Raw genomic sequence first — 16532 nt, 5'->3', positions numbered from 1 at the left:
ACCGTAAATTATTTATTAATTTATAATTGTTTACAGATTATAGAAATACTTCATTATATTTATGTTATATGAATAAAGTTTTTCTATATAAATATATTTTATATAAATATATATATCTTAAATATTGTGTGTGTGTGGGGGGGGGGTGTAAATTAAGTAGCGACTAAAAATATTGCCGCTTAATTTTTATTTATCAAACTACAACACAAAACATGGCATTTCCTCGGCAAGCAGGATCTTGATTGCTAAGTCTTTTAATATGAAATAAATTCAATTAATTATATTAATTATATTACCATTAATTAATATTAATTATATTACCATGTGCCGATTCGATTTCTAGCTGAGGTGATATTTTTCGCAATATATATTTCCGATGGGGGAAATAATAAGAAGGATTTTAATCGATATCAATAATATTGATCATCGACTTATTATAGAGCTACTACGTTGAAAGTCTGCTAAAGCAAAGCGACACGTAGTTGATAATATAATTAATTGAATTTATTTCATATTAAAAGACTTTAGCAACCAAAATCCTGCTTGCCGAGAAAATGCCATGTTTTGCATTTGTAGTTTATTAGTTAACATGTACTCGGCCTATATCTATGTATTGTTTCATTTATCATATATTTTGATAAAAGTGTTGTCACAAAATATTATATACTTTAAAGAATTTATCTTTTTCTCTGAAAACCCATTTTATCATCAGTAATATAATGCTGTCCTATAAATGAAACCTATAAATGAAATATGTCATTGTGTATGTTTATGGAGAAGTCAAATAGTGTATAACGCTAATGCGTTTTATCTATCCATTATTCTGTCACTTTGATCGATCTATAAGTTGACTAAATAAGACCCAGTAGACATACGATGTTAGTGTACGGTTAGAATTCTAGATAGTAATAACTATGGTAACAACTATAGAACAAGCTTTACGTCCTCTTTTCTTAACTTCGTTTGTTTTGGGCTTAGGCATCCATGGTTCAAAGAAACTTTATTTGAATATTTTCTGTAATGTGATATTGTGGATTGCTTATTGTTGTTTTTATTATTATACAATAACCGCGCTTAAAGTAGAAAAATATTTTTGGACAATCTCTAGTATAATCAATATAGAGATTCATTTTCTTGTCAGTGTTGCATCTATTATTATGACTATATCTAAACACAAGGTATTTGCACATATACATTCAATACTCAAAATAATTTATAACAAGCAAAAAATATTTAATTGTCTAAATAATTTTTATACAAATGCAATTTATATTAAAAACTAAATAAATTGTATTTTTATTGTATTTTATATTGTTTAGAAATTGCGGATGTTTATAAAAAGACTTGCTGCTGTAGACGATACATTGGAAGAGTTAGGCATTCCTAAAGTATATCGAAAGCTGCATATATATATAAAAAGAGTATTAATTGGATTGTTAATGTGTAGCCAATTAATAAATATAATGGACACAATATGGTGGCTTCATGTATCAAATAATTATTGGTGTATAATTATACCTTATATTACAAATCATTATCAACATGTCAATATGTTTGTGGATTCAGTATTTGTAATTTTCTTGTGGTTTGTAGCCAATATAATTAAGTATATTGTAAAATATTTTCTATCATATATATATATATATATATATATATATATATATATATATATATATAATTTAGATATATAGAACCAAATAATTTGATATAAATAAACAAGTTGTTTTTTCTGAAATCATTAATATGGATTTGAATTTTTTTACATTGAATGAGATACGAGGGATAATTATTTAACATGTAAAAAATGTTTTGAAGAACCTTTTAAGAGAACAAAATAGGAACTCATCTTATTTCTTTAAATACGCGATATAATTTTTTATTTGGACAGCTCTTATTAAAATTAATAACATTTAGTTTTGAAATATTTCATTTTATTTTGCACTTGTAAACAATTGTAGAAAAGAATTCAATTTATTTATTAGATACATTTAAAAAAGAATACAATATATTATTGATAAAATATATTTTAATAAAAATAAGTGGTTAATATACATATCTACATACAATAAAGATAATAATTTTTATTTTTATTTTTACAAATCAAAATAAGAGATAAAATATAGTAAAAATTTAAAATAAGAGATAAAATATAATAAAAATAATTAAAAAATTTTTAAAGTTAATTTAAAACTTATTTGAAACTTTCTTTGAAAATTTTAAAATTGTATAATTATTATATTTTTACAGGTATATTGGCACCAGATTTGATAAATTAAACGAGCACATGAGACTTTTACTATTGAGAGAGGAATATGATTTAAAATATACATGGAGAAAAAGAATATTGACTTCTGATCGATATATCATGTGCGTTAACGATTATAAACGCGTATTATGGAGTACAATGTAAATCGGTACAAAAATGTTTTTATAGTTTATTATATGATCAAGATTTAATTTAACATTGAAAATTCAATTGAGATTTGATTTATTTAAATAATGTATTTTATTTAGATAGGAAAATCTTTAAATAGAAATATAAATAAAATTATTTCCTCTTTATTTACTTTATATTATTTTGTGATTTTATTAATAATAATAAATTATATTTTTATATTACATTTTGATAGGCATCTTCATTTGGAATTGTGTCAACTCACTCGCGAGTTAAATAAATTGTTTGAAATACAAATAACTATAGAAATGATAGCTTATTTGGTAGTTATAATAAGATTATTTCGTTATATTTTGTTAATTATAATAACTGAAGACAAATTATTATCATCGGCGTTTAACTGGATTGATTTCCATTTTTGGATATCTTTATATATAATCAGACTTATTTGTTTAAATTATATTTGCGAGAGTGTTACCATTAAGGTAAATTTTCACATAATTCATAGTACACATATTTATTTATTTATTTATTAAAAACAAATAAATTTTAGTCTAAGGAAATAAGTATCATAATTCATGGATTAACAAATTCTTTTCGATATGCTGATGTTTATGACGAGGTACAATAAATTTTAATAATAAAGAAATGAATCTAAAATAGAATCTAGACAAATTAAATAAATTATTTAGATTTAAATATAATAACAATTATTCTGTACAGATTTACCAGTTTACATTACAAATAATACACCATCCATTGAAACTCACTGGACTAGGTCTGATCAACTTTGGCAACAACTTTCTCCGAAAAGTTGGTTTTTATATTTATTTTATAAACTCTTTTTATTTCTATATCTTGTTTTATAGATTATAAAATACATGATTATAAGATACAAGATATATTATTGATTTTTATTATTATAGCTTAAAATAATATTATTATTACTATTTTATTATATGTCAGAAATATAAATCATTGTATAAAAATAAATCTAAAATATTTTCTCTAGTTATAGAAATTGGCATTATAATTTAATTACATTATTTCTTTCAGTTTATTACAACAACTGTGACAACATTAATTATTATAATTCAAATGTCGAAATCTCAGGCGGTTCTGGGCTTTTAAAAAGATTGGTCAAATTGATATCCAGAATTATATAGTACATAAAGATTGTTATTTAGGAAACAAAAGTATATATCTTTTATGTTTTGAAAATAATGTATTAATTGCTATATTATTATTAAAATACACACATTTCTTAAATTTTACTGGGAGCTAATCGTATAATTCGAGATGTGTTATTTTCTTAATAATAGCAACATAAAACTAATAAAAAATAATTAAAAAAGACTTTATTTGAATATTAAATGCAAAAATGTGAAAATGATTGTAAAATATTTTCGACTTATTCATCTGAGAAATCCTATTAAAAATTTTTACTTAAATTTTTAGCAAATTTTTATGTTCTTACTACTTTATATTTTACTTTAATAAAATAATATAATACTTGTATAAAAATGCATAGCAAGTAAAAAGCAATTTTAGAACATAAATCTTTATATTTTCATAAATTTAAATAAATTTCTTTCAGTCTATTTCTTTTTCACTTTTCATACAATTGTATTATTATATTATTACAAGTAAAATTGATATTAAAATATAATGTTAATATTTTTATTAAATTGTTTATGATTGTGATTATTTTTTTATGATTTATTAATGTTTATATATGCATATAATAAACAGATATATTTTATATATAATATTAAATTAATTAAATTAATAGATTTATAGTTATAATTAAAATATAAAATGTATAGTTATAGTTATAATTATACGAATTTTTATAAATATTAGTATAAATATATCTTTTAAGCTTTTAATACGTGTAAATGCTACAAAAGACATGTTGTGTACTTCCGCTAATACTTATACTATCGCTATAGCTTAATTATTAATTATATTAATTATATTTCATAAAATATTATAACAGACAATGGGAATTAATATGTTTACAAGTATTTATGTTTGTATAAATAATTAATTAGTAAGTATAATATAAATATTTGTATTGTATACTGGAGACATACGAAACAAATTAAAAGTATTATTATTTGTATTATTATTTATTTGTATTTGTATTATTATTTGAGTTATTGATATTATGCAAAATTTACATAGTGCATCTAATGCACTAACATGCAGTATACGGTCTATAATACTTGTTATAAGACTATAAGATATTAGTAAATCATATTTGCGAAAACGTTAACACTAAGTAAGAATTTTTAGATTGAAAAAATATTTTTTTACAAGAAAAAAGTAATCCTCAACTTTTTTATAAGATATACAGGGTGTTCCGCGAGACTTCTGCCACCGTTCGTAAAAAATAGATGGGACCGAGCTGAACATAAAAGTCCCATACCATTTTGTGAAATTCGGAATAATAATCGAGATATTAATTATTAAAAATCACCATATTAGCCCGATCCACCGGCAAATGCAAGCGCGCGGTATTCCTCAAGATACTCCCGCCCGGCGATCATTATTTGATAGGCATAGTTGATATGTGAGGAATTATTTATTTCAGACGACTTGTGCGTAGTTATTGCCGCGGAACACGCTGTGTAAATGTGTAATATAATGATTATCTAAAAAAAACATTGATATTACAAAATTAATTCATTCTGTACTTATAAAACTAAAAGTCTGGAAATTTGATCTTTATAAAAAAAATATTAATGTCGTTGTTGAATATAATAATTAAATTATTACAAAAATAAAATAATACAAATATTTTTACATTATTTCAGGCACAAAATACTAAGGATGTTATTCATAAATTGACAAATCTTACCTATTTTACTGAGATACATGAACAGGTAATAAATATTTCTATATAATCTCATAAACTAATCTCATAAATAATCTTTACTTAAATATATTTAAATTATAATTATATTATCATATAATGCAGATTTGCCAGTTTATTTTCCAAATATCATTATAACCGTTAAAATTCTCCGGATTGGGCCTGTTTTATTTTGGATTTTATTCGTAAGGTTAGTTTTTAATATTATGCATATCTTTAAAATTTATGCATATCTTATAAAAACTTAATTCACTAAGCTATAAAACTTCAAATAATGTTCATTTTGTTTAATAAATAATGTTTCACTCAGTTCTTTATGTGGATTTTCATCATTATTCTATTTATTACTGTCAGATATAATATAACGTAAATCAATTAAAAATATATATATATATATATATATATATATATAAATTTTTCATATAATCTTTCAAATTTACTATTTAATATCCGTATTATTATTTAGTAAAAACATAATCATCAATAATCATATTTAAAAAATGTGTATTGTAAATAATTATATATACGTAAATAATTATATATTAGAATTAATATTAAGCAATATTTATATTCACTAATATTAATAAAGTATAATTAATAAAATTAATAATATTAACATATTTTATATTATTTTATATTAAATTCATGTAATATATTTTATTAATTTATATAATTTATTAATTGCACATACAAATATATGTATACATATATATATATATATATATATATATATATATATATATATATTACATTTTGAATAAGAATTTTCTTAATTCATAAGTTTTTAATTGACTAATCTTTTTTCTTTTTTTCTCTTTTTTAATAATGACTTTTTAATACAAAAGATTAATTTATTAAAAATTTATTGAAAATTTAAATTGTTTCATTATTCCATGTAAAAAATTTGATTATTTTATATATATATATATATATATATATATATAAAATTTAATTTAATATACATATATAAAATCTAAGTTTCTTATATAAATATTCATATTATTATACCTGTGGTATAAATAATTTTTTATATTAGTTTTCAACTTACTATATTATTGCAATCTTTAATGCGCAGATACTTATAATAAGATTATAATGAGATGATTAATAAACAATAAATACTAAGCAATTTAAATGAATAATGGATATTTATTTAAAAATTTATTGATGTTATATGCCAATGTTCTTTTTAGTAATTTTTCATAGTTATTATGTAATATTATGTAATATATTTCATTATCGAATTAATATATTTTGATAAAATATAATGATTTATAATGTTGATATTTAAGCATATTACAACAATCAATATTATCTATCGATATCTAAAAAGAAATTGATAAATAAGAGCTTATTAAAATGACTCATGCAATATTTTCATAATTGATAGATGTTTATACATATATGTATACATATATTAAGGTTCATGTAATAGTTTAATGTAATATAAACGACTTATAGAAAAATTTTTATAATTTTATCTATTTTATAATATATAATGTTTGCGTATAACATATTATACGTATATTACAAACTATAATGCTTTAAAAGGTCTAATGTTTAAGAAAAGTATAGAATAATTATATATCTTTGTATTAACATGATTTATATATGTATAATATTGAAAATGATAATTGAATAAATAAATGTACATGAACATCAAATTTTATAAAAAAATAACTTTAATTTATTTAAGCATTTTAATGTTTTGATATTATTTTATAAATATATATTTACATGTTACATTTTATATTCATGTGTACATACATACATACATATAGGTAAAAAAATATTAAATTTGCAAAATGCAATTCTAAATTAAGTGCGAATATAAAGATTAATTATCATACATAATATTACTCAATGATTTAGTAATGTTAATGCGACATTATCATCAAATGCCATTCCATTGTTGTGATGAATATGTACGATATGAACTTGTCAACTTGTACCATTCTAATAGTTAGTACAAGGAATTGAAAGAGTTTAGATCATGGTTGATACTATAAAAAAAGCTTTAAATCCACTTTTCTTAACTGCTTTTATTTTCGGTTGTGGTATTCTTAGACATCCGTTAAACCAGCCAAGAGTTCGTCTGAGTATTTTGTATATATTAATTATGTGGAGTGCTTATGCTTGTGCATTTTATTATATAATAATCCAATTTCCTATGTTCAATATATTTAATATGACTGTAACTCTCTTTATAGTAATAATGAATTGGTTTGTGACAATAATATCTACAATTATCACAATTCGTGAACATGAGGTACAATTTCTTTATATAATCATTTATCATCACTAACATGAAGTTGAGCATAGAATGCACAATATCAAATTAAAGCTACCAATCTTTATCATTATTTAGAACATGTATAATTCAGATCAAGTTTTGTTTTATGTCTTATGTGTACCTTATCCAAGAAACTTTATTAAATTTTTCTACATTCTTTTGTTGCTGTCCTTAGAAATTCGACACATATATAAGGAAGCTCGATCTTGTGGATAATACATTGGAAAAACTCGGTACACCTAAAGAATATCAAAGATTGCAACATTTGATAAAATGGGTGTTAATTATATTGTTTATTACAATATGTTCATCATGGACTTTCGATGTTTTATTGAGGATAGAAACATATGATACAAAGACTATACTTATGTCTTTTGTTATAGATTATCCTATACAAATTAATAACATAACGGATGTAATATTTATGCTGCTTTTAAGGTTCGCAAATCGTGTTTTATTGCAATAAATATTACTAAAATCTGAATAATTTAATTTGACAAATTCTAATTTTTCAAACTTGAAATATATATGTATATAGATGGTGTAATTCAAAATAAATTTTATTATATTTTACTTTATTTTATTATGTTATATTAATGTTATATTCCATTAAACAAAAATTTATTTTACATTACTCATAAACTCATTAAACTTACAATATGTAATTCAAAATATATAAGTGGAAACAAAAATTTATAATATACTTTTGTAATATACTTTTGTAATTTAGAAAGTTATTAATAAAAATTTTAAGTAACAAAAAATTCATTGTGTAATTTATTTATTTTTCTATTATTATATATATTGAAGAATAATTTTAATTATATTTAATAATAAATTTAATTTCTTTTTAATTTTTCTAAATTACAGGCATATTGGTACTAAATTAGATAAAATAAACAGATATATTGACTAACTGTCACAAATAGAGGATTATGGAATAAGATGCAACTGGAAAAAATCTTTTGTTGTTAGCAGCAACTATATTCGAACGCTAAGAATCGCAAGCGTGTGTTATGGACAGTAATGTAAATTCTTTTATTAATAATACAGAAAAATTGAAGATAATTTAAAACAATTAATTTCATCATTAAATATATATTACTTATCAAAAATCATAATTTTATTTGTAACATTTCCGTATTAATTTATAGTAATTATGTATACAATTATTAATAAGAACAGTAAAATTTAAATTTGAAATTAAATTTGGAAAATAAATAATTATTAATATAATAATATATTATAATAATATATAAATAATTATTAATATAATATAATATTCCTTATTTTACAATATAAAAATGTTTTGATGTTTAGTTTATATTTATAATCCAAAACAAATGCATGCATATGTTGCAAAACCAATAACAAATCAATATTTAATATTTCTTTCTAAAAAAGTACATACAAGTCGACTCATATTTCTTGAAGTATTGTTGCCGTTTTTCCGCGAAGCCGATTGGTTCTCTCACTGTGCTAATTTCATGAATAGCTGTCATTGCATTGATCTCACAGAGGATCATTTTGATCATTTTGACAATTGTGTATTAAAAAGTTAAAAATATTATAATGGTATTATAATAGTATTATAATAGTATTATATTTATTTTTGCTCCTGTGTTAAAAAAAAATAAATAACGCGCGCGCAGCGCACGTTTATAATGTCTAGTTTTTCTTAATTGTATATTTATTTATTAAATCTTTCTTCAGGCACCTTCATTCAGAACTTTGCCGGATAGCTCGTGATATAAATGATTTCTTTGGAATTCAAATGACTCTTCAAATGATTTCTTATTTCGTTGTCTTAATCGGAATGTGTAATTTTTTATATTTCACAATAATCCATCTAACAAAATCGCACAAAAATGATATGGTACTAAAGATACTGCTGAATGGCGACATGTGGTTTATTATATTTTTATTGAAACTCATATTAATAAATCATATCTGCGAAAGCGTTAGCAATAAGGTAAGAACTTTTGATTAATTAAGAAAATTCGCTCTTATAAAATAAAAAGTCATGTATGATTTTTTATTTTTGTAGAGATTGCATATAGTAATTATATGAAAATAAACATTTATAATACAAAGATGACTTTTCTTCAGTGAGATGTGATAAATGTGAATAAATAATGACTAAAAAAGTTTGACCGTTCTGATATACATTGACAACATTGAAGAGCTATTAAATAATTCATTTTATGTACTGTAAATACTGTAAATTTTCAGTACTGACAATGTATACCGGAACATGACTTTGAAAGTTTCTTTTATAAGGAAATATCAATTCATTATTAAGAAGAATATATAATTAATTCTCTATTATTTCAGGCGCAAAAAACCAAAAGTATTACTCATAACTTGACAAATCTTATTTATTTTGCTAAAATACGCGAAGAAGTAGGACTTTTTTTATAACTATCTTTCTGTTCTATATGATTATTATTTAAATATATTTAAAGACAATTTATATTATTATGTAATACAGATCTTCCAGTTTGTTTTGCAAGTATCATTACGGCCATTGAAATTCAACGGGTTAGGCTTGTTTTATTTTGGCTACGATTTTATTCGTAAGGTTTGTTTTCAATATCATTCATGCTTTTACATCAAAATTTACATATTAAGCTGCAAAACTTTGATAATTCTGTTTAAATATTTTTTTTTCAGTTCTTCATCTGGATTCTTACTAGTTTTCTTTTTATGGTGCAAATGATAATGAATATTACTCCTATATCAGGAATACTTATTTCAACTATATATAATACAACAAGGATATGATTAAAAATTGAAAACTATATAATAAAAATATATATTTATTTTAAATAATTATAATAAAAAGTCTCATTATAAAGTTATACTGATAGTAATACTTTATTTATATCTATGTAATAATATCATATAAATAAGATTAACATTAATACTTTTTATATTAAATTATTGTATTATTATTCATTAATATAAAAATTTACATAATTTATTGATTTTATGCACACTCATGTTTATGCTGCAAATAATTCATGTAAAAATCGATTGTAACAACTGTGGTATGACTTAATAATTTAATAACGTTAATGAAACGATATAATTAAATGTTGTTTTATTGTTGTAAAAACATTTGTATACGAAATAAATTTCTTAACTGAACAAATTTAAAAGTCAGTATATAGGATTAGAGAGATACGATCATGAGTGATACTATAGAAAAAGTTTTAAATCCCCTTTCTTTAGCTGCTTTCATTTTTGGTTTTGGAATTCTTAAATATCCGCCAAATCAGCCAAGAGTTCGTTTGAGTATCTTCTATATATTAATTATGTGGAGCATTTATGCTTGTGCATTTTATTATATAACAATCAAGTTTTCTTTGATAAATGTGTTTTCTTCTTTATCTTGTTTTATGATAATAATAAGTTTATTTGTAACAATAATATCTTTAATTATCAACATTTTCGAACATAAGGTATAATTTTTTTAGAACTTTTTTCTCTATTATTGTTTTACCATAAAACAGAACAAATAATGTACAATACCGATTTAAAATTAACTAATTTTATTATTACTTGTTTAAAAGTAACTTAATTAAATTAAATGTTGCTTGCATATATTAAATTAATTGATATCTTGCATATATACTTATCCAAGAGACTTTATTATATTTATTATATATTTATTATATTACTTATTATATTTCTATATATTCCTTTGTGATATTCTTAGAAATTCCAGACATGTATAAAAAAGCTTAATCTTGTGGATGATACATTAGAAGAACTCGGAATGCCTAAAAAATATTATAATTTACGACATTCAATAAAATGGAATATGATTACATTATCCTTCATAACATGTATAACATGGATTTTTGATTCTATGGCGTGTGTAAAAATATATAATAATACGAAGGCAATATTTATCCCCTTTGTTATGGACTATAGCTTACAAATTAACACCATCACAGATATAATATTCATACAGCTTCTAAGGTTCGGAAATCTTATTGTTGCAATTATTTTACAATAAATATTACTAAAGTTTAAAATTAACTCGATAGATTAACTTGTCTAAAATTAACATACATATGCACAGTTCTACCGGTAGATTTAAAAATTTGATTAGATACAGATCTGAACATAATTTTATTGGATTATCAAAAGCTTTTTTACAATTTAGAAAGTTAAAAAATTTTAGTCATAAAAAAGTAAAATAAATATTTTATTTATGTGTTTACTTTGCTACACTGAGAAAAATATCTAGGTTTTTTTCTAATTAAAAAGATCGGATTAATCTTTTAGAAAATAACAAATATAACGGATATTTACGATCATTTTGATCGGATAAAAAATCCGATCACATTTCATCAGAAAAAAATCAATCGGAAAATCCAATGAAAATTAATTGTTCAGTACATTCCGAATGAATAATCCGATCACATCATTTCCGATCAAAAATTATCTAATATAATCGGAATTTTCCAATCACTTTTTGATGATACTGAACATGCAAATTTTAGAGAAAAAGAGTTATTTACTCATAAAAATATGGATTATCTCCTCCTTGGCTTTCATGTCTTGAAGAACAGTTTTAATATCACTCATTTTTGTACACGAATTTAACAAGAATTTATCGTTTCTTGGCCGCTTGACTGCCGCGTCTCACGTGATTCGTTTTGATCAATTACGCGCACAGAAAATCTCACACGCATATTGCTACGGACAATAGCTAACTTTGGCTATATTCCGATATTCACTACCAGTACTGAAAATTTATAATATATATGACATGGACTATATATTTTCAGTATTGCAACAATGAATATCGGAACGCAGCCTTTATTTGTGCCTGTTTGTCTGTTTCCCCCCTCCCCCCCGTCCTTCCTCCCACTTCATCACAAGATGTTGGCGCCGATACAGTAGGAAATACGCTTCTGGGATATTTCGAATCGGATTTTCGATCAAATTTTCGATCGAATAAACATATTTGATCGGATACTAAACTTGATCGGATAAAATACCCTCTTTTTATCCGTTCAAGTGTAATGTCCGATCAAGTTACAGATTTATCCAATGAAATTTGAACGGATAAATATATAGCGGCTCATCTTCCGTTCATATTTGATCGAAAACTGCATTTCATCGGATAAAAGTGTTCATGAATTCATCGAATAGTCCTGAATCCAATTGAAATCGATCGAAAAAAGCACTGGAACAGTTATTTCCGACCAAAATCACTGGACATTTTTCTCAGTGTACATGGGCAAGAAACTGAGTAATGTCATTTTTGTTAAATATTTCATTTTAATTACAGACACATTGGTACCAGATTAGATATAATGAACAATTATATCGAACAATTATTAAAAATAGAAGATTGTGACTTAAAGTACAGGTGGAAGAGATCTTTTGTCGGCAGCTGTTATGTCCGAAACGCTGAGTATCGTAAGCGTGCTTTATGGATTGTAATGTAAATTGATATATATGTATTATAGATAAATATATAAAAAGTAAAATATTTATTATTGATAAAAAATTAATGATTTTATATAATATTTTCTACAATTTTTCTTGTAAAAAATATTTTATAAAAAACATTAATTTTATCAATTTTATAATACATATATTTTATTTTTTATATCTTAATTTTATTTACATCGTTTTTGTATTTATTTATAGCAATTTTGTATGCACTTATCTATCAAATAGTAAAATTAATAAATTTCTATCTTTAACATAATATAAAGATTAACATAATTTTTTCATTGTTTTAGATAATAATTTTTTTAAATATCTTTTTGGATATTTGATTTTAGATAGCTTCTCATACTAATCCATTTAAAAAAAAACATATGTATAATATTTTTTCTTAAAATATTTACTTATTTAAAATATATATATAAATATTTTACTTATTTATTTATATAAATCTTATTTATATAATCTAGGCATCTTCATGCGGAACTTTGTCGAATAGCTCGCATTATAAATAGTTTTTTTGGAATTCAAATGACTCTACAGATGATGATCTATTTCGTCATGTTGATTGGAATGTGTGATGTTTTTTACTACATAATGTTTTATTTTAAAATATTGCACCCTAATATAGTGTCAAGCATACTTTCCTGCAACATGTGGTTCATCATATTTTTAATAAAACTTATATCAGTAAATCATATTTGTGATAGCGTTAGTACTAAGGTATGAACTTTCGATGGATTGAAAAAAATATTTTTTACAGAAAATTTATATGATATAATTTTCAACTTTTTTAAAAAATAGCAAGTGCATATAATAATTATTTTAAAATAAATATTAATATGCTAAAACGGTTTCTTTCATTTATGATAATAATTTATAAATTTCTTTCTTTAAAAAAATATCATTTGCGTCATTATTTCAGGCACAAAAGACTAAGAGCGTTATACATAAATTGGCAAATTTTATCTGTTTTGCTGATATACATGAAGAGGTAAAAAAATATCCTTTCTCTAACTCATTAATTAACCTTTATTAAAATATATTTAAATAATAATTGCATTATCATGTAGATTTGCCAGTTTGTTTTGCAAATATCACTACAACCGTTGAAATTTACCGGATTAGGTTTATTTTACTTTGGCTACGATTTTATTCGTAAGGTTGGTCTTGATATTATTCATAATTTTCTGTAAAAACTTAATTTATCAGTAAAATCTTTTGGTAACACAGTAATAATTTTATTTAATATTTCTTTTCAGTTCTTTACGTGGATTCTCACTGCTGTTCTTTTCATGGTGCAAATAGGTATTATGCCAATATCTAAAGAATTTTTAGATAAGAACTATATATAACTTAACATACAATGACAATTAAAAACAAAAGATACATAAATATATAAAATATTTTGTATTTATAAGCTACTAATATTTTAATTAATTTATTTGTTCCTTTCTCTTTCTTTTCATTTCATATTAGTAATCTAAACCAAAGATACATATTTTATTAAAGCTCTAAATTTGCTCCAGTAAATTATATCATATAAAGAATTTAATTGATCATGTAATGTATACATAATCTTATTTTTGTTCATTATTTAAGATATTAAATATTTAAGATATTAATTTATTATTATTAATCATAAAGCGTGCACTTAAATCAATGTTTTGAGATTTTTTTTTACGACAGACATTTAAGATTCTAAGATTTCTTAAAATAAAAATATTGCTTAACTTGTACCAATCTAATTTTTTATCTTAATGTAATACATATAATAATAATGTAATACATATAATACATATAAATTTTTAAATTAACATCTGTAAGATAAAAAATTCTTCCATTATTAATACATTGATCATTAAAACTGTTTCAGAGTTAAATATATTAAAAAATATCAAATAAATTGTATATGTGTTTAAAAAAAATTTTTGCATGTATGATAAAAATTACATTATGATAGAAATTTATCTCATTAATTTATTTCATTAATTTTGCTTTTTTTAAATATCTAAATATTTAATATTTAATATTTAAATATTTTTTAACATTTAAATTACTTTCTAATTTAATAATCATATATTAAATGTATGAAATTCAGATTTATTTGATATATGAATTTATATTATTAGTCATAGAAACATCAAAATTTATATATTAATGTCACATATATATATATATATATTTCGTGTTAAATTTATTTCTATCTACTAAAAATATAATAAAATTAATCAATCACAAACATATAGTTTATAGTTATAAATTACAGACACATTGGTATTAGACTGGATAAAATAAATAATTATATTAAACAATTATCAGAAATACAAAATTGTAGACTAAGATGTCAATGGAAAAAATCTTTTGTCGTTGGCAGCAATTATATTCAAAACGCTAATAATCGCAAGCATATGCTATGGGTTTTAAATGTAAATTCTTTTATGGTTCTAATAACATAGCACAAAAGAACAAGAAAAAACTTTTAAAACAATATATTATCAGTTAAATATATTTTACTAATATATTTTACTTATTATATCATAACATTATTTATAATATTTCTGTAATTTTGTATGTAATTTTAAAGAATAAAAATAATAAAATTTATAAATTTAAAATATAACAAATCAATGGAAATATTTCTTCCTAAAAAAATATATATATATTTATTTATTTATATAAATCTTTTTAGACATCTTCATTCGGAACTTTGCCGAATAGTCGAAGATATAAATAGTTTCTTTGGAATTCAAATGACTCTTCAAATGATATCTTATTTCGTTGTTTTAATTGGAATGTGTAATTTTTTATATTCTATAATGCTTTTCTTAAAAATATTACACATAAATGATATAACAATACTAAAGATGATTGCTTACTTGTGATATGTGGATCATCATATTTTTAACAAAACTCATATCAGTGAATTATATTTGCGAAAACATTAACAGAAAGGTAAGAATTTTTGATTAATTAAAATAATTTGTTTTTTTTTGAGAAATATATATGTTGTAATATTGAATATATATGTTGTAATCTTCTACTTCTCTAAAAATTTATCATTTTGTATAATTACATCAAAATAAATAATAATATTATAAAAGTCATCTTTTCTAATAAGATTTAGTAAACCTGAATAATTAATAAATAAAAGATTTAAATATTTCTGTTTTATGAGAAAATAACAAGTTACTTATTATTAGAAAAGATATGATTGTAAATAAAATAATATAATTAAGCTCTATCATTGTACATATAAAATAATATAATTAAGCTCTATCATTTTAGGCACAAAAGACTAAGAGTATTATTCATGAATTGACAAACTTTATTTATTTTGCCGAGATACGAAAAGATGCGAAAAGATAATATGTTTTTTACAACTTTATAAGATATAACTTTTATATTTTTTAATTCCACCAGTTAATAACTACCAGTTTATTTTGCAAATATCACTACGGCCATTAAAATTTAGTAGATTAGGATTATTTTAT

General features: G+C 22.0%; 2 protein-coding genes and 1 pseudogene across 2 annotated transcripts; all 3 read left to right on the top strand.

Annotated features, from left to right (window-relative positions):
* The first annotated feature begins 905 nt into the window (after nt 1-905).
* On the top strand, nt 906-3865 carry LOC148936645 (putative gustatory receptor 28b). The gene is made up of 7 exons (XM_089076439.1): nt 906-1178; nt 1320-1585; nt 2248-2406; nt 2631-2880; nt 2949-3017; nt 3119-3208; nt 3452-3865. The coding sequence occupies exons 1-7, from the start codon at nt 915-917 to the stop codon at nt 3524-3526; spliced, it is 1173 nt and encodes a 390-aa protein (XP_088932565.1). The 5' UTR covers nt 906-914; the 3' UTR covers nt 3527-3865.
* Nucleotides 3866-6857: 2992 nt separating this feature from the next.
* Nucleotides 6858-10350, top strand: LOC148936644 (uncharacterized; annotated as a pseudogene).
* Nucleotides 10351-10575: 225 nt separating this feature from the next.
* On the top strand, nt 10576-14559 carry LOC148936643 (uncharacterized). The gene is made up of 7 exons (XM_089076605.1): nt 10576-11030; nt 11288-11553; nt 12875-13030; nt 13509-13761; nt 13964-14032; nt 14112-14201; nt 14301-14559. The coding sequence occupies exons 1-7, from the start codon at nt 10758-10760 to the stop codon at nt 14391-14393; spliced, it is 1200 nt and encodes a 399-aa protein (XP_088932731.1). The 5' UTR covers nt 10576-10757; the 3' UTR covers nt 14394-14559.
* The last annotated feature ends 1973 nt before the right edge of the window (nt 14560-16532 follow it).

Source organism: Pogonomyrmex barbatus, unplaced genomic scaffold (assembly GCF_055798465.1).
Source record: "Pogonomyrmex barbatus isolate J1 unplaced genomic scaffold, ASM5579846v1 scaffold2, whole genome shotgun sequence".
Taxonomy (NCBI): Eukaryota; Metazoa; Arthropoda; class Insecta; order Hymenoptera; family Formicidae; genus Pogonomyrmex; species Pogonomyrmex barbatus.
The sequence above is the reverse complement of the archived record's forward strand: the minus strand, read 5'-3'. Positions and strand labels throughout refer to the sequence as shown.

Bases quoted from the DNA above. Each gene is read 5' to 3' on its own strand.
- LOC148936643 (XM_089076605.1), top strand. From the start codon at position 10,758: ATGAGTGATACTATAGAAAAAGTTTTAAATCCCCTTTCTTTAGCTGCT. The intron at 13,762-13,963 runs GTATGAACTTTC...TCATTATTTCAG, and splicing joins GTGATAGCGTTAGTACTAAG to GCACAAAAGACTAAGAGCGT. The intron at 14,202-14,300 runs GTTGGTCTTGAT...ATTTCTTTTCAG, and splicing joins GCTACGATTTTATTCGTAAG to TTCTTTACGTGGATTCTCAC.
- LOC148936645 (XM_089076439.1), top strand. From the start codon at position 915: ATGGTAACAACTATAGAACAAGCTTTACGTCCTCTTTTCTTAACTTCG. The intron at 3,018-3,118 runs GTACAATAAATT...TATTCTGTACAG, and splicing joins ATGCTGATGTTTATGACGAG to ATTTACCAGTTTACATTACA. The intron at 3,209-3,451 runs GTTGGTTTTTAT...TATTTCTTTCAG, and splicing joins GCAACAACTTTCTCCGAAAA to TTTATTACAACAACTGTGAC.